This window comes from Saccoglossus kowalevskii, chromosome 13 (assembly GCF_978046115.1).
Source record: "Saccoglossus kowalevskii chromosome 13, keSacKowa6.1, whole genome shotgun sequence".
NCBI lineage: Eukaryota > Metazoa > Hemichordata > Enteropneusta > Harrimaniidae > Saccoglossus > Saccoglossus kowalevskii.
The window spans coordinates 35552034-35579925 of NC_140653.1; the positions used below are offsets into that span (position 1 = coordinate 35552034).

Genomic DNA, 27892 nt, shown 5'->3' on the forward strand with positions numbered 1-27892 from the left:
ATTCCAATTCATCAATTATAGCTTTTCAGCATTTACCTGGGAAACTACTCTTTTCTCAGTTCCAAACAGTAGCTACCCGTTTACTAGTTTCTTTGTTCTCAATACCAATTTATTAGAAAAGCACTGTTTTTTTTTAGAACTAGGTTAATTGTCCTGATTCAAGTGGAGAGCCAAATGTTCCTCTCACTATTTAAAAATATGATATTTTGGCAGCACCTTGGAATTGTCTGAACCAATGATTTTCAGACTGACAAGCTGTCTGGATCTATGCATGGTCACAGTGAAGTGGTGGTTTGTGGTTAAACACAACATGTAGTTTACAATGATATGTAAATAAATCAGGTGTGATTTCTACAGGTCATTGACCCAATGCTCTTCTATTCGAATGGAGTTACATGTGTACACTGTGACAATATACAACCTGCGATGGGGCTGCAGGAAAAACAACTAAATCCCAAAGCAACTCAGGTAATGATAGTTAACAGCCTGTTTGGGGTCTATTAGCTGTACTCCAACTATCACTGAAAAACCCAATTTACCCACAAATGGGGGGATTTCCAAAATTAAAGTTACAATCATGTTTGAGGTACACTTTACCAATGTTATGTTGCAGACCATTGACACATGAAGAGATACAGGAAAGAAGAGAACTAGCTAGACAGAGACATTCAGAAAAACTTGCCTCAGTCGATGAATCCAAAGTAAAAGTAGTTGATAATAATGGTAAGAACTTGTACTCACCTGACAAGTATTTTAAACAAACATTATCCGACCATTTCAGTTCTAATTACCGGTACCCACAATGCCATGTGTGATTCACAGGTTGTCTCAGTGAAATCACATGCAATTGTTCTCCTGCATCCATTGTAAACAAAAATAAATGTGATATTAATAACAACATGTTTAATGTTAGTGTCATAGTTGACTACATGTTTAATGTTAGTGTCATAGTTGACTACATGTTTAATGTTAGTGTCATAGTTGACTACATGTTTAATGTTAGTGTCATAGTTGACTACATGTTTAATGTTAGTGTCATAGTTGACTACATGTTTAATGTTAGTGTCATAGTTGACTACATGTTTAATGTTAGTGTCATAGTTGACTACATGTTTAATGTTAGTGTCATAGTTGACTACATGTTTAATGTTAGTGTCATAGTTGACTACATGTTTAATGTTAGTGTCATAGTTGACTACATGTTTAATGTTAGTGTCATAGTTGACTACATGTTTAATGTTAGTGTCATAGTTGACTACATGTTTAATGTTAGTGTCATAGTTGACTACATGTTTAATGTTAGTGTCATAGTTGACTACATGTTTAATGTTAGTGTCATAGTTGACAACATGTTTAATGTTAGTGTCATAGTTGACAACATGTTTAATGTTAGTGTCATAGTTGACAACATGTTTAATGTTAGTGTCATAGTTGACTACATGTTTAATGTTAGTGTCAGAGTTGACTACATGTTTAATGTTAGTGTCAGAGTTGACTACATGTTTAATGTTAGTGTCATAGTTGACTACATGTTTAATGTTAGTGTCATAGTTGACTACATGTTTAATGTTAGTGTCATAGTTGACTACATGTTTAATGTTAGTGTCATAGTTGACTACATGTTTAATGTTAGTGTCATAGTTGACTACATGTTTAATGTTAGTGTCATAGTTGACTACATGTTTAATGTTAGTGTCATAGTTGACTACATGTTTAATGTTAGTGTCATAGTTGACTACATGTTTAATGTTAGTGTCATAGTTGACTACATGTTTAATGTTAGTGTCATAGTTGACTACATGTTTAATGTTAGTGTCATAGTTGACTACATGTTTAATGTTAGTGTCATAGTTGACTACATGTTTAATGTTAGTGTCATAGTTGACTACATGTTTAATGTTAGTGTCATAGTTGACTACATGTTTAATGTTAGTGTCATAGTTGACTACATGTTTAATGTTAGTGTCATAGTTGACTACATGTTTAATGTTAGTGTCATAGTTAACTACATGTTTAATGTTAGTGTCATAGTTGACAACATGTTTAATGTTAGTGTCATAGTTGACTACATGTTTAATGTTAGTGTCAGAGTTGACTACATGTTTAATGTTAGTGTCAGAGTTGACTACATGTTTAATGTTAGTGTCATAGTTGACTACATGTTTAATGTTAGTGTCATAGTTGACTACATGTTTAATGTTAGTGTCATAGTTGACTACATGTTTAATGTTAGTGTCATAGTTGACTACATGTTTAATGTTCGTGTCATAGTTGACTACATGTTTAATGTTAGTGTCATAGTTGACTACATGTTTAATGTTAGTGTCAGAGTTGACTACATGTTTAATGTTAGTGTCAGAGTTGACTACATGTTTAATGTTAGTGTCATAGTTGACTACATGTTTAATGTTAGTGTCATAGTTGACTACATGTTTAATGTTAGTGTCATAGTTGACTACATGTTTAATGTTAGTGTCATAGTTGACTACATGTTTAATGTTAGTGTCATAGTTGACTACATGTTTAATGTTCGTGTCATAGTTGACTACATGTTTAATGTTAGTGTCATAGTTGACTACATGTTTAATGTTAGTGTCATAGTTGACTACATGTTTAATGTTAGTGTCATAGTTGACTACATGTTTAATGTTAGTGTCATAGTTGACTACATGTTTAATGTTAGTGTCATAGTTGACTACATGTTTAATGTTAGTGTCATAGTTGACTACATGTTTAATGTTAGTGTCATAGTTGACTACATGTTTAATGTTAGTGTCATAGTTGACTACATGTTTAATGTTAGTGTCATAGTTGACAACATGTTTAATGTTAGTGTCATAGTTGACAACATGTTTAATGTTTGTGTCATAGTTGACAACATGTTTGCAATGAATGCAAATGTGCCCTTTTGTGGAATAGTATATACTATTATTTATTTTACATGTATTACCAAACATATCTGATATTGATATTAGGAAATTATCAATATAACCAATGATTTATAAGATTAGGGTCATGCTAAATGCAATATCAAAACCTATATTTCTAGAATTGTTAATTAAAATTTGAGTCTGTGAAAAAAAGGATTCGTGTTCATTTCAGACTACTCATGTCTTGTATGTACAGTTTTAGATCAGTCAGCCAGTGGAACAATACAGATGAATCAAGAAGTGACTGATGAGAATGCAGGAAATACTTTTATAGCCTTTGCTAGAGTGTTCAGTGGTACTGTAAAGAAAGGACAACAGTTGTTTGTGCTTGGTCCCAAACACAATCCATCAAATGTGCAAGTAAGTGTTATTTGTTGAATTTATCAGTGGTAATGATTTCTTTGTTTCTATTTGTAGTATACCATAATTTGCTAAATATACATACATTTACATAGATGAACTGTACATGTATGTGATAAACAAGCATAATCTGAGATAACTTGGGTTAAAAAGTGACAAAACACATAATTTTATGTTCAAATCACTCATCAGGATGCTAGCAAATCAATAGTGAATTTTGCATCTTTTTTTCCTTGCAGTTTGATGCAGCATCCTGCAGCGATGTGAATCGTGATGGATTCAGCAGCAAACATGTCACAAGCACAGTCATAGGAGAGACATATTTACTGATGGGGAAAGAGTTAGAGACAATGGTTGAAATAACAGCTGGAAATATACTTGGTATATCGGGTCTAGATGACTATGTGTTAAAATCAGCTACATTATCCAGTACAGTGATGTGTCCCACATTCACTGATATGTCATTTGAAGCATCACCTATTGTTAGAGTTGCTATTGAACCAAAGCATCCAGGTAAGTGTGATATTTGCAAATACAAGCACAGACATACAGCACAACAGTATACACATACAAAAACTGAGAAAATGTTGTTGTTTTTGAGGAAAAAATTGTAAAACAAAAACAAACACAGCGGTAGAATATATATAGGTCTACTAATAGGTCCTCAAAAAATTGGATTTGACAGAACAATTACTTTGTAACTAAATGCATCTAAACAATAATACAATATTCATTGATTAACAAATAACATATCTTTGGATTGTCAGTAATAACATTTCCTGTACAATAAATAATTCACAGTAGACAAGTAGTGTTCAACATCAAACATCGTGACATGGTGTAGACAAGTAGTGTTCACACAGTGTGACATGGATAGACAAGTAGTGTTCTCACATTGTGACATGGTGTAGACCAGTAGTGTTCAACATCACACACTGTGACAGGGTGTAGACCAGTAGTGTTCACACAGTGTGACATGGTGTAGACCAGTAGTATTTACACATTGTGACATGGACTAGACCAGTAGTGTTCACACATTGTGACATGGACTAGACCAGTAGTGTTCACACAGTGTGACATGGTGTAGACCAGTAGTATTCACACAGTGTGACATGGTGTAGACCAGTAGTATTCACACAGTGTGACATGGTGTAGATCAGTAGTGTTCACACATTGTGACATGGTGTAGACCAGTAGTATTCACACAGTGTGACATGGTGTAGATCAATAGTGTTCACACATTGTGACATGGTGTAGACCAGTAGTATTCACACATTGTGACATGGTCTAGACCAGTAGTGTTCACACAGTGTGACATGGTGTAGACCAGTAGTGTTCAACATCAAACAGCATGACATGGTGTAGACCAGTAGTATTCCCAGAGTGTGACATAGTGTAGACCAGTAGTGTTCAACATCAAACAGCATGACATGACGTAGACCAGTAGTATTCACAGAGTGTGACATGACGTAGACCAGTAGTATTCACACAGTGTGACGTTGTGTAGACCAGTAGTATTCACACATTGTGACATGGTGTGGACCAGTAGTATTCACACAGTGTGACATGGTGTGGACCAGTAGTATTCACACATTGTGACATGGTGTGGACCAGTAGTGTTCACACATTGTGACATGGTGTAGACCAGTAGTGTTCACACAGTGCGACACGGTGTAGATCAGTAGTGTTCACACAGTGTGACATGGTGTAGACCAGTAGTGTTCACACAGTGTGACATGGTGTAGACCAGTAGTGTTCACACAGTGTGACATGGTGTAGACCAGTAGTGTTCACACAGTGTGACATGGTGTAGACCAGTAGTGTTCAACATCAAACAGCATGACATGGTCTAGACCAGTAGTGTTCAACATCAAACAGCATGACATGGTCTAGACCAGTAGTATTCACACAGTGTGACATGGTGTGGACCAGTAGTGTTCACACATTGTGACGTGGTGTGGACCAGTAGTGTTCACACATTGTGACATGGTGTAGACCAGTAGTGTTCACACATTGTGACATGGTGTAGACCAGTAGTATTCACACAGTGTGACATGGTGTAGACCAGTAGTGTTCACACATTGTGACATGGACTAGACCAGTAGTGTTCACACATTGTGACATGGACTAGACCAGTAGTGTTCACACATTGTGACATGGTGTAGACCAGTAGTATTCACACAGTGTGACATGGTGTAGACCAGTAGTATTCACACAGTGTGACATGGTGTAGACCAGTAGTATTCACACAGTGTGACATGGTGTAGACCAGTAGTGTTCACACAGTGTGACATGGACTAGACCAGTAGTATTCACACATTGTGACATGGTGTAGGCCAGTAGTGTTCACACAGTGTGACATGGTGTAGACCAGTAGTGTTCACACAGTGTGACATGGTGTAGACCAGTAGTGTTCACACATTGTGACATGGTGTAGACCAGTAGTATTTACACATTGTGACATGGACTAGACCAGTAGTGTTCACACATTGTGACATGCACTAGACCAGGAGTATTCACACATTGTGACATGGTGTTGACCAGTAGTGTTCACACATTGTGACATGGACTAGACCAGTAGTGTTCACACATTGTGACATGCACTAGACCAGTAGTGTTCACACATTGTGACATGGTGTTGACCAGTTGTGTTCACACATTGTGACATGGACTAGACCAGTAGTGTTCACACTGTGTGACATGGTGTAGACCAGTAGTATTCACACAGTGTGACATGGTGTAGACCAGTAGTATTCACACAGTGTGACATGGTGTAGACCAGTAGTATTCACACAGTGTGACATGGTGTAGACCAGTAGTATTCACAGTGTGACATGGTGTAGACCAGTAGTGTTCACACATTGTGACATGGACTAGACCAGTAGTGTTCACACATTGTGACATGCACTAGACCAGTAGTGTTCACACAGTGTGACATGGTGTAGGCCAGTAGTGTTCACACACTGTGACACGGTGTAGGCCAGTAGTATTCACACAGTGTGACATGGACAAGACCAGTAGTATTCACACATTGTGACATGGTGTAGGCCAGTAGTGTTCACACAGTGTGACATGGTGTAGACCAGTAGTGTTCACACAGTGTGACATGGTGTAGACCAGTAGTGTTCACACATTGTGACACGGTGTAGGCCAGTAGTATTTACACATTGTGACATGGACTAGACCAGTAGTGTTCACACATTGTGACATGGTGTAGACCAGTAGTATTCACACATTGTGACATGGTGTAGACCAGTAGTATTCACACATTGTGACATGGTGTAGACCAGTAGTGTTCAACATCAAACAGCATGACATGGTGTAGACCAGTAGTGTTCAACATCAAACAGCATGACATGGTGTAGACCAGTAGTATTCCCAGAGTGTGACATGGTGTAGACCAGTAGTGTTCAACATCAAACAGCATGACATGACGTAGACCAGTAGTATTCACAGAGTGTGACATGACGTAGACCAGTAGTATTCACACAGTGTGACGTTGTGTAGACCAGTAGTATTCACACATTGTGACATGGTGTGGACCAGTAGTATTCACACAGTGTGACATGGTGTGGACCAGTAGTATTCACACAGTGTGACATGGTGTGGACCAGTAGTGTTCCCACATTGTGACATGGTGTAGACCAGTAGTGTTCACACAATGCGACACGGTGTAGATCAGTAGTGTTCACACAGTGTGACATGGTGTAGACCAGTAGTGTTCACACAGTGTGACATGGTGTAGACCAGTAGTGTTCACATAGTGTGACATGGTGTAGACCAGTAGTGTTCACACAGTGTGACATGGTGTAGACCAGTAGTGTTCACACAGTGTGACATGGTGTAGACCAGTAGTGTTCAACATCAAACAGCATGACATGGTCTAGACCAGTAGTGTTCAACATCAAACAGCATGACATGGTCTAGACCAGTAGTATTCACACAGTGTGACATGGTGTGGACCAGTAGTGTTCACACATTGTGACGTGGTGTGGACCAGTAGTGTTCACACATTGTGACATGGTGTAGACCAGTTGTATTCACACAGTGTGACATGGTGTAGACCAGTAGTGTTCACACATTGTGACATGGACTAGACCAGTAGTGTTCACACATTGTGACATGGACTAGACCAGTAGTGTTCACACATTGTGACATGGACTAGACCAGTAGTATTCACACAGTGTGACATGGTGTAGACCAGTAGTATTCACACAGTGTGACATGGTGTAGACCAGTAGTATTCACACAGTGTGACATGGTGTAGACCAGTAGTATTCACACATTGTGACATGGTGTAGGCCAGTAGTGTTCACACAGTGTGACATGGTGTAGACCAGTAGTGTTCACAGTGTGACATGGTGTAGACCAGTAGTGTTCACACATTGTGACATGCACTAGACCAGGAGTATTCACAAATTGTGACATGCACTAGACCAGGAGTATTCACAAATTGTGACATGGTGTAGACCAGTAGTGTTCACACAGTGTGACATGGTGTAGACCAGTAGTATTCACACATTGTGACATGGACTAGACCAGTAGTGTTCACACATTGTGACATGGTGTTGACCAGTAGTGTTCACACATTGTGACATGGACTAGACCAGTAGTGTTCACACAGTGTGACATGGTGTAGACCAGTAGTATTCACACAGTGTGACATGGTGTAGACCAGTAGTATTCACACAGTGTGACATGGTGTAGACCAGTAGTATTCACACAGTGTGACATGGTGTAGACCAGTAGTATTCACACAGTGTGACATGGTGTAGACCAGTAGTATTCACACAGTGTGACATGGTGTAGACCAGTAGTATTCACACAGTGTGACATGGACTAGACCAGTAGTATTCACACATTGTGACATGGTGTAGGCCAGTAGTGTTCACACAGTGTGACATGGTGTAGACCAGTAGTGTTCACAGTGTGACATGGTGTAGACCAGTAGTGTTCACACATTGTGACATGCACTAGACCAGGAGTATTCACAAATTGTGACATGGTGTAGACCAGTAGTGTTCACACAGTGTGACATGGTGTAGACCAGTAGTATTCACACATTGTGACATGGACTAGACCAGTAGTGTTCACACATTGTGACATGGTGTTGACCAGTAGTGTTCACACATTGTGACATGGACTAGACCAGTAGTGTTCACACAGTGTGACATGGTGTAGACCAGTAGTATTCACACAGTGTGACATGGTGTAGACCAGTAGTATTCACACAGTGTGACATGGTGTAGACCAGTAGTATTCACACAGTGTGACATGGTGTAGGCCAGTAGTGTTCACACAGTGTGACATGGTGTAGACCAGTAGTATTTACAGTGTGACATGGTGTAGACCAGTAGTATTCACACAGTGTGACATGGTATAGGCCAGTAGTATTCACACAGTGTGACATGGTGTAGGCCAGTAGTGTTCACACAGTGTGACATGGTGTAGACCAGTAGTATTTTCACATTGTGACATGGACTAGACCAATAGTGTTCACACATTGTGACATGCACTAGACCAGTAGTGTTCACACAGTGTGACATGGTGTAGACCAGTAGTATTTACACACTGTGACACGGTGTAGGCCAGTAGTATTCACACAGTGTGACATGGTGTAGACCAGTAGTGTTCACACAGTGTGACATGGACTAGACCAGTAGTATTCACACATTGTGACATGGTGTAGGCCAGTAGTGTTCACACAGTGTGACATGGTGTAGACCAGTAGTGTTCACAGTGTGACATGGTGTAGACCAGTAGTGTTCACGCATTGTGACATGGTGTAGACCAGTAGTATTTACACATTGTGACATGGACTAGACCAGTAGTGTTCACACATTGTGACATGCACTAGACCAGGAGTATTCACACAGTGTGACATGGTGTAGACCAGTAGTATTTACACACTGTGACACGGTGTAGGCCAGTAGTATTCACAGTGTGACATGGTGTAGACCAGTAGTATTCACACATTGTGACATGGTGTAGACCAGTAGTATTCACACATTGTGACATGGTGTAGACCAGTAGTATTCACACATTGTGACATGGACTAGACCAGTAGTGTTCATACAGTGTGACATGGTGTAGACCAGTAGTGTTCATACAGTGTGACATGGTGTAGACCAGTAGTATTCACAGTGTGACATGGTGTAGACCAGTAGTCTTCACACAGTGTGACATGGACTAGACCAGTAGTGTTCACACATTGTGACATGGTGTTGACCAGTAGTGTTCACACATTGTGACATGGACTAGACCAGTAGTGTTCACACAGTGTGACATGGTGTAGACCAGTAGTATTCACACAGTGTGACATGGTGTAGACCAGTAGTATTCACACAGTGTGACATGGTATAGACCAGTAGTATTCACACAGTGTGACATGGTGTAGGCCAGTAGTGTTCACACAGTGTGACATGGTGTAGACCAGTAGTATTTACATGGTGTAGACCAGTAGTATTCACACAGTATGACATGGTGTAGGCCAGTAGTGTTCACACAGTGTGACATGGTGTAGGCCAGTAGTATTCACACAGTGTGACATGGTGTAGGCCAGTAGTATTCACACAGTGTGACATGGTGTAGGCCAGTAGTATTCACACAGTGTGACATGGTGTAGACCAGTAGTGTTCACACATTGTGACATGGTGTAGGCCAGTAGTGTTCACACATTGTGACATGGTGTAGGCCAGTAGTGTTCACACAGTGTGACATGGTGTAGACCAGTAGTGTTCACACATTGTGACATGGTGTAGACCAGTAGTGTTCACACATTGTGACATGGTGTAGACCAGTAGTGTTCACACATTGTGACATGGACTAGACCAGTAGTGTTCACACATTGTGACATGCACTAGACCAGTAGTGTTCACACAGTGTGACATGGTGTAGACCAGTAGTATTTACACACTGTGACATGGTGTAGGCCAATAGTGTTCACACACTGTGACATGGACTAGACCTGTAGTATTCACACAGTGTGACATGGTGTAGACCAGTAGTGTGTTCACACATTGTGACATGGTGTAGACCAGTAGTATTTACACATTGTGACATGGTGTAGACCAGTAGTATTTACACATTGTGACATGGACTAGACCAGTAGTGTTCACAGTAGTGTTCCGGAAATTCAACAGTTGAAGTTCTACTTCACAGATTTCACATGTTTTAATTATTAGCAACTGTAACTAGAACTAGATTTCGAACGTCTACAACAAAAATTCCTAGGGACTCCTAAAAAATATTATCGCAGAGAAAGTGTCTAGGCATGCCCTTCTTTCGATACTATCTTTTCTGATGGTATTCGCCAATGTCCAGTGGTCGAAAATTTTGAACAGTTTTGGGCATCAAACCCATGCACTGACAATGGTACCATTGAATAATGCAATCGTTATTGTCACAGGCAATCAGTCTCTATGATAGTTCATCAGTTTTTCTTTGATGTTATATCTGCCAATTTTTCAATAAAGATCTCTGGAAACAACAGCATTGAAACTAGACTCCATTTTCAGTCTTGTACATGCGCAGTTTGTCTATTGCTTGCGAACATGCTCCGAATATTACCGTATGCTCAAGATTAGTGTAATCCATTGTTAGAAGGTGCTAAGAGCTAACGAGAACCAATGTTTGTGAAAAAACATTGGCAAATGATCATAGGATAAAACAATAGCGTTGTGACTCCTTGCATTAGTACCTTCTATGGTCTATACCAGTAATATTCACACAATGTGACATAGAACTAGGTCTGTAGTGTTCATACATTGTGAAATGGTCTAAACCAATACTGTTCACCAATAATAACTTGAGGTGTAAGGTGTTTCGTCCGAGTGTCCAACTACTTACTTGTTGTATCTCCCCTCTCCTTTAAATATGCAAAATAAGAAAGAAATACCATTTGTTATGTTGATCATATTTAAATAATCTCATAACATTATGGAGAATACTGTCACAGCTGATTCATGTCATACATACTTGAATGAGCCATACACTTACTCAATGGCTAATAACTATAGCACTATAGTTTCCATTATGTTGACTAGTGCTACTCACAAAACAGCTTCTTTTTACTAGTCTTAGCCAATTGATGTGTTGACATGTGATAGTATGTTACGCTATTGTGTGATATATTCACAACAATAACACAATTACTCACAAAGTGTAAATAAAATGTTTCAATATTTGGACAAGATGAAATCTTTTGTATCTTGTTGCAAACCCTGTAAAAACGCAATTTTCATTTTTTTCTATAGTAGATCATATCTGCATTTAAATTTATGCCATCCATTTATCAGTATTTTAAAACTGTTTAAATAAAAATTCTTAGGTCAATACAAAATGCATCTTGTTTGCTGGAAAATACTCGTAAAAATGTTGGAAAGATAATAATCAGCAATGCTAGGTATTTTGTCAGCTGTTAAGTATATTGTGTTTCAGCCAAAATATTTTCAAATTGGTGTTTGGGGTTGTTTTTGTTAAATGCAGATGATGTCAAAGTTAGTCGACTTGTTGCTAAAAATACAGTTGCTTTTATTATTGATTTATCAGCAGCATTTTGTTACATTAATGTCATTTCAGTTGATATGCCTAAACTAGTGAAAGGTATGAAATTGTTGAATCAAGCTGACCCCTGTGTGCAAACATTGGTACAGGAAACTGGTGAACATGTCATTGTAGCTGCTGGTGAAGTCCATTTAGAACGATGTCTACAGGACCTAAGAGAAAGGTAAGGAAACTGGTGAACATGTCATTGTAGCTGCTGGTGAAGTCCATTTAGAACGATGTCTACAGGACCTAAGAGAAAGGTAAGGAAACTGGTGAACATGTCATTGTAGCTGCTGGTGAAGTCCATTTAGAACGATGTCTGCAGGACCTAAGAGAAAGGTAAGGAAACTGGTGAACATGTCATTGTAGCTGCTGGTGAAGTCCATTTAGAACGATGTCTACAGGACCTAAGAAAAAGGTAAGGAAACTGGTGAACATGTCATTGTAGCTGCTGGTGAAGTCCATTTAGAACGATGTCTACAGGACCTAAGAAAAAGGTAAGGAAACTGGTGAACATGTCATTGTAGCTGCTGGTGAAGTCCATTTAGAACGATGTCTGCAGGACCTAAGAGAAAGGTAAGGAAACTGGTGAACATGTCATTGTAGCTGCTGGTGAAGTCCATTTAGAACGATATCTGCAGGACCTATAGGAAAGGTAAGGAAACTGGTGAACATGTCATTGTAGCTGCTGGTGAAGTCCATTTAGAACGATATCTGCAGGACCTAAGGGAAAGGGAAGGAAACTGGTGAACATGTCATTGTAGCTGCTGGTGAAGTCCATTTGGAACGATATCTACAGGACCTAAGAGAATGGTAAGGAAACTGGTGAACATGTCATTGTAGCTGCTGGTGAAGTCCATTTAGAACGATGTCTGCATTACCTAAGGGAAAGGTATGGAAACTGGTGAACATGTCATTGTAGCTACTGGTGAAGTCCATTTAGAACGATGTCTACAGGACCTAAGAAAAAGGTAAGGAAACTGGTGAACATGTCATTGTAGCTGCTGGTGAAGTCCATTTAGAACGATGTCTACAGGACCTAAGAAAAAGGTAAGGAAACTGGTGAACATGTCATTGTAGCTGCTGGTGAAGTCCATTTAGAACGATGTCTACAGGACCTAAGAAAAAGGTAAGGAAACTGGTGAACATGTCATTGTAGCTGCTGGTGAAGTCCATTTAGAACGATGTCTACAGGACCTAAGAAAAAGGTAAGGAAACTGGTGAACATGTCATTGTAGCTGCTGGTGAAGTCCATTTAGAACGATGTCTGCAGGACCTAAGAGAAAGGTAAGGAAACTAGTGAACATGTCATTGTAGCTGCTGGTGAAGTCCATTTAGAACGATATCTGCAGGACCTAAGGGAAAGGTAAGGAAACTGGTGAACATGTCATTGTAGCTGCTGGTGAAGTCCATTTAGAACGATATCTGCAGGACCTAAGGGAAAGGTAAGGAAACTGGTGAACATGTCATTGTAGCTGCTGGTGAAGTCCATTTAGAACGATGTCTGCAGGACCTAAGAAAAAGGTAAGGAAACTGGTGAACATGTCATTGTAGCTGCTGGTGAAGTCCATTTAGAACGATGTCTGCAGGACCTAAGGGAAAGGTAAGGAAACTGGTGAACATGTCATTGTAGCTGCTGGTGAAGTCCATTTGGAATGATATCTACAGGACCTAAGAGAATGGTAAGGAAACTGGTGAACATGTCATTGTAGCTGCTGGTGAAGTCCATTTAGAACGATGTCTGCAGGACCTAAGGGAAAGGTAAGGAAACTGGTGAACATGTCATTGTAGCTGCTGGTGAAGTCCATTTAGAACGATATCTACAGGACCTAAGAGAATGGTAAGGAAACTGGTGAATATGTCATTGTAGCTGCTGGTGAAGTCCATTTAGAACGATGTCTGCAGGACCTAGGGGAAAGGTAAGGAAACTGGTGAACATGTCATTGTAGCTGCTGGTGAAGTCCATTTAGAACGATGTCTGCAGGACCTAAGGGAAAGGTAAGGAAACTGTTGAACATGTCATTGTAGCTGCTGGTGAAGTCCATTTAGAACGATGTCTGCAGGACCTAAGAGAAAGGTAAGGAAACTGGTGAACATGTCATTGTAGCTGCTGGTGAAGTCCATTTAGAACGATGTCTGCAGGACCTAGGGGAAAGGTAATGCACTCTTATGCAATGTGTCTGTTTTTACAACTAATTTGTAATGGTTGATAACTAGAAGTATTTATAAATTTCACTGAATTTCTGCAGTTCATGCAAACATCAACATTTTTATTTTGTTTTAATGATGTACTAACAATATGTCTTACAAGACAGTTGGAGAAAAAAAAAATGTTCCAATCATTCACAAATAAAACGTTTATTCTTGAAATAAAGACTGGTGTGTTCAAGTACGTACCTTGATAATTTACATAAACAGCACTGATAATTACTTAATTTGATTACTCAATTACATGAAGAGAAGTTTCTGTGTCTTAATATAACAAATTTAGATTTGATGTTGATTATCCTTTTTTCCTGACCCTAAGATTGTTTAAAAATTACTTATTATATATTATAATACTAGTAATTTATTCACAATCCTAGATTTGCAAATATCGAAATAGACGTTTCGTCGCCAATTGTTCCATTCCGAGAAACTATCATCACACCACCAAAAATAGACATGGTTAATGAAGTGATCGATGATTTTAATCCCATTCAACGAATCCAAAATTTTGAGGAGCTGCAAGCCTATGATACTGAGATAGATGCAAGCGGACTTGTTAAAATGAAGACTGCTAATAGACAATGTACCATCCATCTCAGAGCAATTCCTCTTCCAGACCCAGTCACTGAACTTCTGGAAAATAACTCTGAGCTGATTAAAATTTTGGTGAAAGTTGCCAGAACAAGTCATGTGACCGATAAAATTGACGCTGAACAACTTTCAACTGTAATCTTTGACAAGATAGTTGAGTTCAAAAATAAGTTAACAATTGCTTTCAAGGAAGCTGGGAAAAAATGGCGGGATGTGATGGACCAGATTTGGACTTTTGGACCCAAGCACTGTGGTCCAAATATCCTTTTAAACACGATACCAGATTATAAACGACCATCAATTTGGGAATGTATCAATACTTCTAAGGATAAAACATCATCTTCTTTAAATGATTATGATAACAGTGTTATGAGTGGATTTCAGTTAGCGACTTTAGCAGGTCCAATGTGTGAGGAACCAATGATGGGGGTGTGCTTTGCTTTGGAAGAATGGAAAATCAAATACTCAAAGTCAGAACAAAAAGGAAATGAAATTGCACCAGATAGTGACTCTGGAGGGCAGCATTCATCTTGTACTGAAGAAAACGGTACACAATCCAGGACAAGAATGAACATTGAAGGAACTGATCGATGGGGACCATTCTCAGGACAGCTCATTTCCACTGTCAAAGAGTCTTGTAGAGTTGCATTTCAAGCCAAGCCACAGAGGTTAAAAGCAGCTATGTACAAGTGTGATATACAGACTACTGCAGATGTACTGGGTAAGTTGACCTTCTATGTAAAAGTCATTTACACTTCACTAAATGTGTATATTTTGTAAATCGAGAATTTATAAATGTCACTAGCCAGTTACTACCACTATTGTGTAGTTAAATCTTTTTCTAATTGGAGAAAGTGAGCTAGATTACCAATCAGTAGTTCTTACCCTGAAAGTAAAAAATAGAATCACCCATCAGGTGCATGGCAACCCATCAGGTGCATGGCAACCCATCAGGTGCATGGCAACCCATCAGGTGCATGGCAACCCATCAGGTGCATGGCAACCCATCAGGTGCATGGCAACCCATCAGGTGCATGGCAACCCATCAGGTGCATGGCAACCCATCAGGTGCATGGCAACCCATCAGGTGCATGGCAACCCATCAGGTGCATGGCAACCCATCAGGTGCATGGCAACCCAGTGACTCGTGGAAGATTCAGTTAATTGGTTCCTCATTTTGTCTGCTAGAGATATCAGCAGAATTCTTTAGAAGTCTTTATTTGCTCCCATTTTATTAGTGTACCACTAGTTCCAGCTGAGTTGGTTCAATAACACAGTCAATGACAAAGTTTTGGTTATTTCAAGGTTCTTTTGGCAGTGATTGTTAGCACTTCTCTTGTTGTGAAATGGATTGGAAGAAAGATAACATTGTCATTCTCATAATGCTAAGCATCAGAGAAAATATTCATCTCCTGAATTATCCCTTTATAGGAAGCGATATATTTTGATGGATTCTGACACTGACAGCTTTCATTTTACTGGATACCATCATTGTATCCAAGGTAGATCAGCAAGTATTAACTAGTATTAACTAAAGAGACTTTGTGTGGTACATGTACATCATCATGCCTTATGAACCATTGCTGTTGGCATGGTGCTCTCTGTGTGATCTCTCTCTCTCTGTTGAATGTTAATATGACTGGTGTTGTGAAACACTGTCACTATACACTGTATATAACCAGGTTAGAGTTAAGGCTGTGGTTAGTGTCATTCTTATTTTTACCGATTGATTCTGTTGTGTTTATCAACAATGGGTCTCAGTTTTTACAGCAATCGTTATCCTGTTGCAATAAGAAATCCATGTTGTACATTCTCTGCATGGGTTTGTCCCAATATGCTTTATATATGGGTCATACTCTGTGTAGTCTGGTGTTGGCTAGTGACATTATAGACTAGAAAGACTGCTAGTCTACTTGTTTATAAGAGCCCCAGAACGCCTCCCCAGGCACCTGTACTTTCCTCTCCGGAAGCTACTCTATGTCAGCGCAGAAAAATGAAGTGGAACTTGTTATTCTAGAGGTGCCATACACCTGGTGGGTGATTCCATTATTCCCTTCCAGGGATAGGCTTCATTGGGGATAGAATCCACTCTAGTTCAGGAAGATATCCAACTGTGCAATAGTTTAAGTAATTTGCAGTGACTAATAATCAAGTACATGCCTTGATTACAAACTGTCGATGGCTAGCTCAACAGCCAATAAAAACTTACTCCCATCAACAAAAATCTGATCGATGCAGCACCACCCATGTGGATACAGTGAATTTTATGAATGCATGAATGTTTTTATATGAAGTATTTATAAATGTTTTATAAAATCAAATGACTGTTGAAAATCATTTGATCAATCACAACTGATGCATGGTGGTTAATTATCTATTTAAGGAAACCTGCTAAGGCTCACATAGCCAATAAATAAAGTATAGTCTTTGGATTTGAATGAACCATGAGAGTCTTTCAGAGTAAATGTTTTAATTTCTATTATCATAAATTACACTGTTTATAATTGTATAGTAGCATCACATAGCTGCATGTTTGCTTTCCTAAATTATAGTGTGTTTATATGTTCAAAATGTCATACTTCAATCATTCAGTATACAGTTAGTTTATATGCACTTGTAACATAGCACATACTGTACTGTTGATTTTATAAAATTCATTATTTAACCACTGTATCACCAAAGCTGTTTATAACAGACAATAAATGCTTGAAACAAGCTCACTTAAAAGTGATTGGTTGCATTATTAGGTCGCATGTATGCAGTACTCGGTAAACGTAATGGCCGAGTGTTTGAGGAGGAAATGAAAGAAGGGTCAACAGAGTTTATGGTTCGTGCATTGTTACCAGTAGCGGAAAGTTTTGGATTTGCTGAAGAGATTAGAAAAAGGACAAGTGGTCAAGCTAGTCCCCAGCTGTTTTTTAGTCATTGGGAGGTAAGGCTCAATATTACATCAGAATTCAGCCAAGTTTTTGTGTACGAATCATTCACAAAAGTTTCATCACCAGAAATGAGTGGACAAGATGGCCGACTTCCGCCCTATCCAGTGTTTCCCAGTCAAATAAACATCACACAGAATGTGCCATAGAGAATGCATTGCATAAACATATATTAAAACAAAATTTAATTTTGAGTTTTTATTTTTCATTTTTTAACTTTTGTGTATTTCGTAATAGACAGATGACGTTCCAATCTTTCGAAATGTTATAGATGTTTCCATTAAAACGGAGGTATGTATGGGGGTCTAAAAACTAACTCTGCGACGCGATTGTGCGACTCGCCGAATGTCGATTATTGCACTATGTGACAGGATCGCAGAGTGCGAAGAACACGATTCCCATTGGTTGGTAGGTCGATCGATGTAAGGGTACACAGCATGCCTTATAGAAATGTTATTTCGCCGACTGCTCACGAACTACGGCAAACAAGTATTTACCGACGACATGCCGCACGATTCGGTAATCAGCAAGTATTTAACATTGATTTATTAACATATAAAACATCCCCCGGAGGTGATGAAAGGGGTTACAAAACACATGCACGTTGGTGTTGGCTGCCTTATTACGGTGTAACATAAGGGAGCTGGTAACATTAACGTCATCTTGAAGGCTTCGTCCGCAACTATGCTCATTAGCATAGGCGGCAGCTTTAAAACGAGTAGAGCGCGAAGTACTTTCACGCGATGTTACGTACGACGAGCAACAGATTTTCCTCGTCCCTCAATGGTCTCGCGTATCGGTGTCGTCATCGGTTAAGTAGTTGAAACTCTTTCGGGTTGATGCGAATATTTCAGCCTAATCGTTCCCTTTGAACCACTCGCGATGTTGGTCATTATATGACCTAGACGTGCTTGCAATCTGTTGCGATTCCGATGAAAAATTCTTGAAAAATAAATATAAATTGTGTAAATGAGGGGTGAACGCGAGAGTCCCGTAATTTTTCATCGGAATCACAACAGGCTGTAGGCAAGTCTAAATTAGTAAATATGACCCTGAGTCGCAGATTTTTCTTTGCCTAGTCTTGTCATTGGCGTCTTTGCTTGCTTTCTTTTCATTGTCATTGCGTTAGTAAGATGGTGTTATTAAAATAGAATATAGAAAATAAAACGATTTCTCAAACGAAGTCTTGACTGATAATAATGCTGACAATGGACGTTAGATTCATATGCATTGTTTGCGACAGGAAGCTTGTCACCCGTTCTATCAGAATCGTCAACAACAGAGTATTACCGGTAGTATACATATACATGTTATACACATTATGCAAATATTAACGAAACGGTAGTAGTGTTAGCGTTTGAGCACTGGTCTTTCCGAAATTTTGAAAAGCTGGGATGATGAATCAAGGTACATGCACCAAGCAACCGTTTTATTAATTATTGAAAAATCAAGAAGAAAAAAAAAGAAAATTTCCCTTCCCGCTACATTAAGATCAATATGGACCACCGAAATTTGGCGTTCATTTAAAAAAATAAACCCTAATTTTCAGTAATACTGACTTCGAAAACTATGATACAAAAATAATTACATTCATACCACAAACCAACGCCGTTTTTGTTTACTTTTCACAACTGTTACAAAGTATTTCATTTCTGGTGGTTAAATACCAGCTAATCCATCGTAAACCACAAGTTTGGAGTCCGTTTATGATCTAAACAAAGGCAGACGATTGCAAACAACTGCTGTCATGGCAAAACGTTGCACATCGTGAATACTTTTTTGACTCCCGTGTGCGAAGCACAAAAAGGAGTCTTTGCAGTTACCCTGTATGTACCGTATGTATGTATGTATGTATGTATGTCACTTTTTTTGTTCCACCGTTATCTCAAGAACCACTAATCAAATTTTGGTAAAACTTGGTACATAGATGCTCTGGGATAATGCGCAGAGTTGATTAGGTTTTGGTAAAAATCTATGAATATTAATTACCTAATTTGAATGATAATTAACTGATTTCAAGCTGTTCCATGACTGTTCCACTGATTTTTGAAGAACCACTCATTGGATTTCAATGAAACTTGGCACATGGATGCTCTGAACTAATGCGCAGATGTGATTAGTTTTTGGGTAAAAATCTGTTAATATTATTAATTATCTAATTTACATAATGATAAATCAATTTTCTGCTTTTCCACTGATATCTCAAGTACTAATCATCACATTTCAATGAAACTTGATACTTATTATTACCTAATTTGCATAATTAATTAATTTTCAGCTTTTGATATTTCGAGTAGTAATGATCTCGTTTCAATGAAACTTAGTACATAGTTACTTGAGGACTGTGCAGACCCCTGATTAGTTTTTGGGTAAATATGTGTGCATATTAATTACCTTATTAGCATAATTAGTTAATTTTCAGCTTTTCACCTGATATCCCAAGTACTAATCATCACATTTCAATGAGACTTGCGACATAGATATTCTAGGACTATGCCGAGACCTGATTAATTTTGGGATAAATAATTGTGCCTACATGTATTAATTACCTAATTTGCATAATTAGTTAATTTTTTGCTGTTCTATGGCTATTGCACTGATGTCTAAAAACCACTCATTGGATTTTAATGAAACTTTTAAAGAGTACCCATCACATTTCAATGAACCTAGGACTATACACCATATTAGTTTTTGGTAAATATTTATGCTTCTTAATCACCTAATTAACATAATTAATTAATACTGATATCTCTAGTATTGATCATTACATTTGAATAAAACTTGGTACATAAATGCTCTAGGACAATAGACAGCCCGATTAATTTTGGGTTAAAATCTGTTCATATTAATTCTCTAATTGGCATAATAATTAATATTTGTTTGGTTCTAATCACATTCCAATGAAACTTGGTACATTGTGCAGACCTTTAGTTTTACACTTAAATCTGTTCATATTAGTTACCTTATTTGCATAATTAGTTTTCAGCTATTCCATCAATATCTCAAGTATAAGTAATTATGAATTAATTTTTAATGTGTCTCCAATACTCTTCTCAGCACACGGGAGTTCTTTCTAAGCTTTCTTTGATTTTCACTGCTTGCAAATTATTTTCCTTGATGCACTCAACAAAGTCAAAGCAGACGTACAACATTCGTTGCAGAACGCGTGAAAAGTACTTCGCGTTCCACTCGCTTTGAAGTTGCCGCCTATGCTAATGAGCATAGTCGTCGGGACGATGGCGATAACGTTACACCGTAAATAGGCAGTCAAAACCAACGTGCACGTTACACTATTTAAGTTTTCTAGCCAGCGGTGTGATGTGTTTAATCACCGTAAACCATGTGTCGTTTGTTTGGTCCCACAATTTGTCTTCCATGTGCTTGCCGATCACCGAACAGTGCGGCATGTCGCCGGTACATAGTGTTTACACACTTTTTTTTATTGTACCATTTTTACCATTTAAAACTTAATTAGCCCCCGCCGGATCTGCGATCCGGGCGGGGGGTATTAATTTGGGTCGTGTCTGTGCAATGTGTGTGCACATTTTCATGTTACCAGCTTTTTCTCACGCATGTGTGATCCAATTCAGTTCAGAGTTGGTACAGAGACAGAAATTGATGGTGCTATTGTGCACATCAAGTTATTTTTTCGATTCTTCAAAGTTTCACTGTGTTTTTCCTTGATTTTTAACATTTTTCCTTCAAAATCCGACTTTTCCCGAAATTACCCGAGTTTAATCCGAGTTTTGATGACGCTTACGCAGTTCTCGTCTCTGTGGAAATCAGTCAATTTTGTGAGGATATTGTATCCCGGAATTGTTTCTTTATTTGCGCAACGCTTCTATGGACAAAATTGTGTCTAGTCAATTTCAAAGGTAAGAAACTGTGCTTGTTATGGTATTTATACACTTTGTATTATGATTTCCACAGCTATTGTTCTATGAGATGCGTCCTCGCTGTTCATAAACAAGTTTAGTTGGGTCGGCATGTACTCATTGAAAGTGTTGGTTTATTTACGTAATCCACTGATCACGCAATAGGCGAAGTTAAAACAATGTCGCTACTCAGGAGAGCTTGCCCACAACGCTAAATGTCTAAATATAAACGTATCGGTACGTTTATTTTTTCCACAGAAAAATTCCACCCAGCACATTTTTATTTGGGACGGTACGTTTATTTATTTTTCTAAATCCGATTAAAAAAATCATGCCTTTTTCCCCATGAGAAACGAAGCCAAAAGATCGCACTAAAACATCGGTAAATCTGGTCTTTCGTGTTGCTTTCACCATGAGGTCGCTGAACTGTCATATTTAAATGCTTTATGGTAATTTGAGCACATGGGCACCATCCAGCATTTTGATTGATTGATTGATTAGCGACTTGACCTATCTGGTCAATAAACACGCGTCGTGGGCATGGATAACATGGCGGATATTGTCTCATCGAGCGTTAACATTACATGTAACCGAAAACATTTGCTTACGATAAAACTAAGTTGAATTTTACTTGCATTTCATAACAATTCAACGAATTTATTTTTTGTACGGTAATATAATCACTACTGAGTACTAATCAACAATTACAACACTTCGAAAACAAGTAAGCTACCATACCGTGATCATTTGCTACCAACAAAAAAATAATGTATAATAAATATAGTGAATATTTTTTTTTGTCATGTGAACAGTTTTTTTGATTGACTGTAATTTTCCAACATTTCCTGACGTCTATTGTAGCACCAAATTACGGCCTTTCACTCCTCCTTGACGTCTATTTAAACGATTATACGGCATCTTGTCGCCAGCCACGAATGTCACACTAGACGAACTTGATCGATACTGCCGACCATTCCATGCATTCTTTATCGACGCACGACGACACGCAAATCGAGAAAAGTATTGTCCTTGCAACAATTTCGCGCAATACGTCACCACTATACAGTGACTGATTTAATTTTTATTCAACATTAAAACAAACTACAGTGAGTTGTTCTATGGTCGTATAAAAATAAAATAAACTACATTAAGATACAGTAAAGTTAACCAACTAAACAGAATGCTAAATAAAGCTAAATAATATTACAAACACATATAGAATCACAATAAACTTGTACAATACAGTACAATACAATACTCTAACTACTATTGCTAAGGAGTGGAAAATCACATTCACATTAGAGTCATAACTATGGAAAGAATATTTTTATATTTGGTGGAGCTGCTCATATATCATCTGCATACATTTTTGTATGTATTGTGCAGTTTCCCAGCCAGTCAGACTCGAGTAGTGATTGGTTTGCTACTTCATTACATCTTGCAGCCTTTCAAACAGTATATTGCTAGACATGCATCAATTGTTGTCCATGTATATTCCTAATTGCTCAGTGAAAACTTGCAATTTCTTTCTGGCTGGTACAAATATATTAAGTAATATGTTTTCGTACTGAAAAGACAGTACACAAATATCTTTTTTAATTAAATTTAACAGCTAATGGGAGGATATATGCTACAACCTCTGCTTACTTTTGACTAAATGTTTTTTTGTTTTTTTCAGGTGCAGAGCCAGAATTTTTTTCTTGGAAAGCAAAGCCACTGAAACTGCATATATTACAAAAGCATACTATTCGCTGCATGTCTGACAATTGTATAAAGTTTTGCAGGTCGTCTTTTTTTTTTTTTGAGAAGTGCTGTCAATCAAAGCATAAATATGTGTTTCTCTGTACATAAAAGTTCAATTTCACACGATTTGTTAATATTAATGTATGATAATAAAAACTTGATAATATTTTTCGGGATTCTTGCACTTTATTTGCATCATTGTCATATGAGAAGTACTCTTGTCCTTATTTAGAGATATTGAAACTAATTCAGGGCCACAAACTACATGTAGATCTGTACATGAAGTACATGGAAAGTAAAGTTGTTGACACAGGTAATGTACACCAAGGATCATTGCAGTTTCTCAGTTCTTCATCTGGTGCTAGTACTTGTACGACAAACGGTATCTTTGCCCTGTTACTGTTTGAAATATCAGAAGTTTTTCGCTGGAACAGTTCTGTGATTGACAGTGTTCTTGTATTAGGAATACAGTTGTACAAGGAAGTTTATCCAAACAGACACAACACTGACTCTTCAACATATTTGCAGATCTGATTTGCATACTTGCATGTCATTTTACCTGTTGTACTTGTTTGTTGCTCTCTGGTGTTCTTGCTGAGAATGCCATAGAAATCATGTTTGCCAATTTACATTCATGCCAAAAACTGGACAAATTATATGTTGCAACTTTCAGTGTCATTCATGACCTGTTTGATTGGATAAAGTTTTACGACTTGGAGGCCATTTTTCCCCTCAAAAATCTAAAAAAACAAGCTTTTTCTAGCTGTTAACAGCTTTTTCTCAGATATGTGTCATCCAGTTTTGTTCAAAGTTGGTACAGGGACAGGTAATAATTGTTTACAAGTGCACATCGCATTATATGTTTAACAAGTTATAAATTGTCTCAGAAAAGCCAAATGAATATATTTTTACCCCACCCCCTAAAATTGTGACACATCAATTCTGAACATTTAATAACAGAATTTTAATACAGCTCATAATGAATTAATTCACTCTGACACAAACTAAGTTCAATATAAGTTTTTAAATTTTTTTTCTGAGCGGGGGCTATGACATGACATGTCATGTCTTGTTTTTTATAAGGCTTGCGGTGAACATCGACCATTGGGATTCGGGCTGTTCGACCCACCAACCAATAGGAATCGTGCTCTTCGCAGAGTGACACTGCGATCCTGTCGCAGAGTGCAATAATCGACATTCAACGAGTCGCACAATCGCGTCGCAGAGTTAGTTTTTAGACCCCGATACATACATGAACTCCATCATTAAATGCCCAACTTGCCGTAAAACCTGATGATAAATCCTACACTGGTCCAGTGTATTACTAATGTATTTAGACGATGTGTAATTGTGTGCCAGACTCTATTTTTACAAATAAGAAAATGTAGAGTTGAAATTCATGCATTTTTTTTACACAGATGTCTGATCCAGTTGTGGGCAAATATAACTATTTTAATCCAATTAACAACAGGAAGTAATTTTATGTCGTTATTCCATGTTAAATCACCCCACTTTTCGAACGCGAACCACTATTGCCATATTGCTTTTGATGCTGAAGGTCTGGCAACAAGGTCAATATATTGTATCGGCCGTTTTTCTTCTTAATAAAAGAGGGGTTTCAGCACACTGTCTGTCTGTGAGTTGTGTATTGTTCCACGACAGTCACGACTTTTGTTTTGTAATGCGTCAGACAAACGTAATTTGCATACCAATCGCCATTGATGACCACAATAATATTTACAAGATTAGTCTGTTCACATATTTTTGTATTAAGTATATAACTGGTTGCTGTCTTCAATGCCACCATAATAGTGTACCTAATGGTATCTCGTTCTCTGGCAACTAACACCATTTATTACATGGCTTCATATGATCAGCTAACAAATACAAGTGAGCACAGAACAAAGATAACAAAAGATTACCTCACTTACTATTGTTTCCAACCCTAAGCTGTGAACTACTAAACGTAACAATAGACTCTCAATTAGGCTAAACAATAGACCTTTAAAGTCTATAACATCATCCCTTGTCTTGAATAATTTTGCATGTAATTATAGTCACTGCAATGGGATACTGTAAAGGGGGTAATTATTCACTGGGTTTTAATTTAGCTTATTTCGCTGACTGGAAAAATGCGCTAAATTAAAATACCGTCAATATGTAAAATTTAGCATAAAACACATTATCTTAATGACGAAACCGTGAATTTAAAACCCACTGAATATGCCTGAAATGGTTAATCAGTGAAATTTAAACCCAGTGAAAATTAGTCATTTTACGGTATACAGGAAATCCCTACTTGACCAGATTAAATTGTCCATTTCTGGCAATGGCATCCATTCAATGTGCACACATTCAAAAAGGTTCACATCTATTCAATGTGCACATATTCAAAAAGGTTCACATCTATTCAATGTGCACACATTCACAAAGGTTCACATCTATTAAATGTGCACACATTCACAAAGGTTCACATGCATTCAATGTGCACACATTCACAAAGGTTCACATCCATTCAATGTGCACACATTCACAAAGGTTCACATCCATTCAATGTGCACACATTCACAAAGGTTCACATCCATTCAATGTGCACACATTCACAAAGGTTCACATCCATTCAATGTGCACACATTCACAAAGGTTCACATCCATTCAATGTGCACACATTCACAAAGGTTCACATCTATTAAATGTGCACACATTCACAAAGGTTCACATCCATTCAATGTGCACAAATTCACAAAGGTTCACATGCATTCAATGTGCACACATTCACAAAGGTTCACATCCATTCAATGTGCACACATTCACAAAGGTTCACATCCATTCAATGTGAACACATTCACAAAGGTTCACATCCATTCAATGTGCACACATTCACAAAGGTTCACATCCATTCAATGTGCACACATTCACAAAGGTTCACATCCATTCAATGTGCACACATTCACAAAGGTTCACATCCATTCAATGTGCACACATTCACAAAGGTTCACATCCATTCAATGTGCACACATTCACAAAGGTTCACATCCATTCAATGTGCACACATTCACAAAGGTTCACATCCATTCAATGTGCACACATTCACAAAGGTTCACATCCATTCAATGTGCACACATTCACAAAGGTTCACATCCATTCAATGTGCACACATTCACAAAGGTTCACATCCATTCAATGTGCACACATTCACAAAGGTTCACATCCATTCAATGTGCACACATTCACAAAGGTTCACATCCATTCAATGTGCACACATTCACAAAGGTTCACATCCATTCAATGTGCACACATTCACAAAGGTTCACATCCATTCAATGTGCACACATTCACAAAGGTTCACATCCATTCAATGTGCACACATTCACAAAGGTTCACATCCATTCAATGTGCACACATTCACAAAGGTTCACATCCATTCAATGTGCACACATTCACAAAGGTTCACATCCATTCAATGTGCACACATTCACAAAGGTTCACATCCATTCAATGTGCACACATTCACAAAGGTTCACATCCATTCAATGTGCACACATTCACAAAGGTTCACATCCATTCAATGTGCACACATTCACAAAGGTTCACATCCATTCAATGTGAACACATTCACAAAGGTTCACATCCATTCAATGTGCACACATTCACAAAGGTTCACATCCATTCAATGTGCACACATTCACAAAGGTTCACATCCATTCAATGTGCACACATTCACAAAGGTTCACATCCATTCAATGTGCACACATTCACAAAGGTTCACATCCATTCAATGTGCACACATTCACAAAGGTTCACATCCATTCAATGTGCACACATTCACAAAGGTTCACATCCATTCAATGTGCACACATTCACAAAGGTTCACATCCATTCAATGTGCACACATTCACAAAGGTTCACATCCATTCAATGTGCACACATTCACAAAGGTTCACATCCATTCAATGTGCACACATTCACAAAGGTTCACATCCATTCAATGTGCACACATTCACAAAGGTTCACATCCATTCAATGTGAACACATTCACAAAGGTTCACATCCATTCAATGTGCACACATTCACAAAGGTTCACATCCATTCAATGTGCACACATTCACAAAGGTTCACATCCATTCAATGTGCACACATTCACAAAGGTTCACATCCATTCAATGTGCACACATTCACAAAGGTTCACATCCATTCAATGTGCACACATTCACAAAGGTTCACATCCATTCAATGTGCACACATTCACAAAGGTTCACATCCATTCAATGTGCACACATTCACAAAGGTTCACATCCATTCAATGTGCACACATTCACAAAGGTTCACATCCATTCAATGTGCACACATTCACAAAGGTTCACATCCATTCAATGTGCACACATTCACAAAGGTTCACATACATTCAATGTGCACACATTCACAAAGGTTCACATCCATTCAATGTGCACACATTCACAAAGGTTCACATCCATTCAATGTGCACACATTCACAAAGGTTCACATCCATTCAATGTGCACACATTCACAAAGGTTCACATCCATTCAATGTGAACACATTCACAAAGGTTCACATCCATTCAATGTGAACACATTCACAAAGGTTCACATCCATTCAATGTGCACACATTCACAAAGGTTCACATCCATTCAATGTGCACACATTCACAAAGGTTCACATCCATTCAATGTGCACACATTC

General features: G+C 38.2%; 1 protein-coding gene across 1 annotated transcript in view; it reads left to right on the forward strand.

Annotated features, from left to right (window-relative positions):
* LOC102803854 (elongation factor-like GTPase 1) overlaps window positions 1-27892 on the forward strand; it is a 93248-nt gene that overhangs the window by 60989 nt on the left and 4367 nt on the right. Inside the window, exons 12-17 of the mRNA XM_085507270.1 lie at window positions 614-723; window positions 3127-3290; window positions 3530-3803; window positions 11871-12018; window positions 14423-15357; window positions 17384-17568. Of these exons, the coding sequence (XP_085363396.1) occupies window positions 614-723; window positions 3127-3290; window positions 3530-3803; window positions 11871-12018; window positions 14423-15357; window positions 17384-17568 (1816 nt within the window). The remainder of the gene's footprint in view (window positions 1-613; window positions 724-3126; window positions 3291-3529; window positions 3804-11870; window positions 12019-14422; window positions 15358-17383; window positions 17569-27892) is intronic.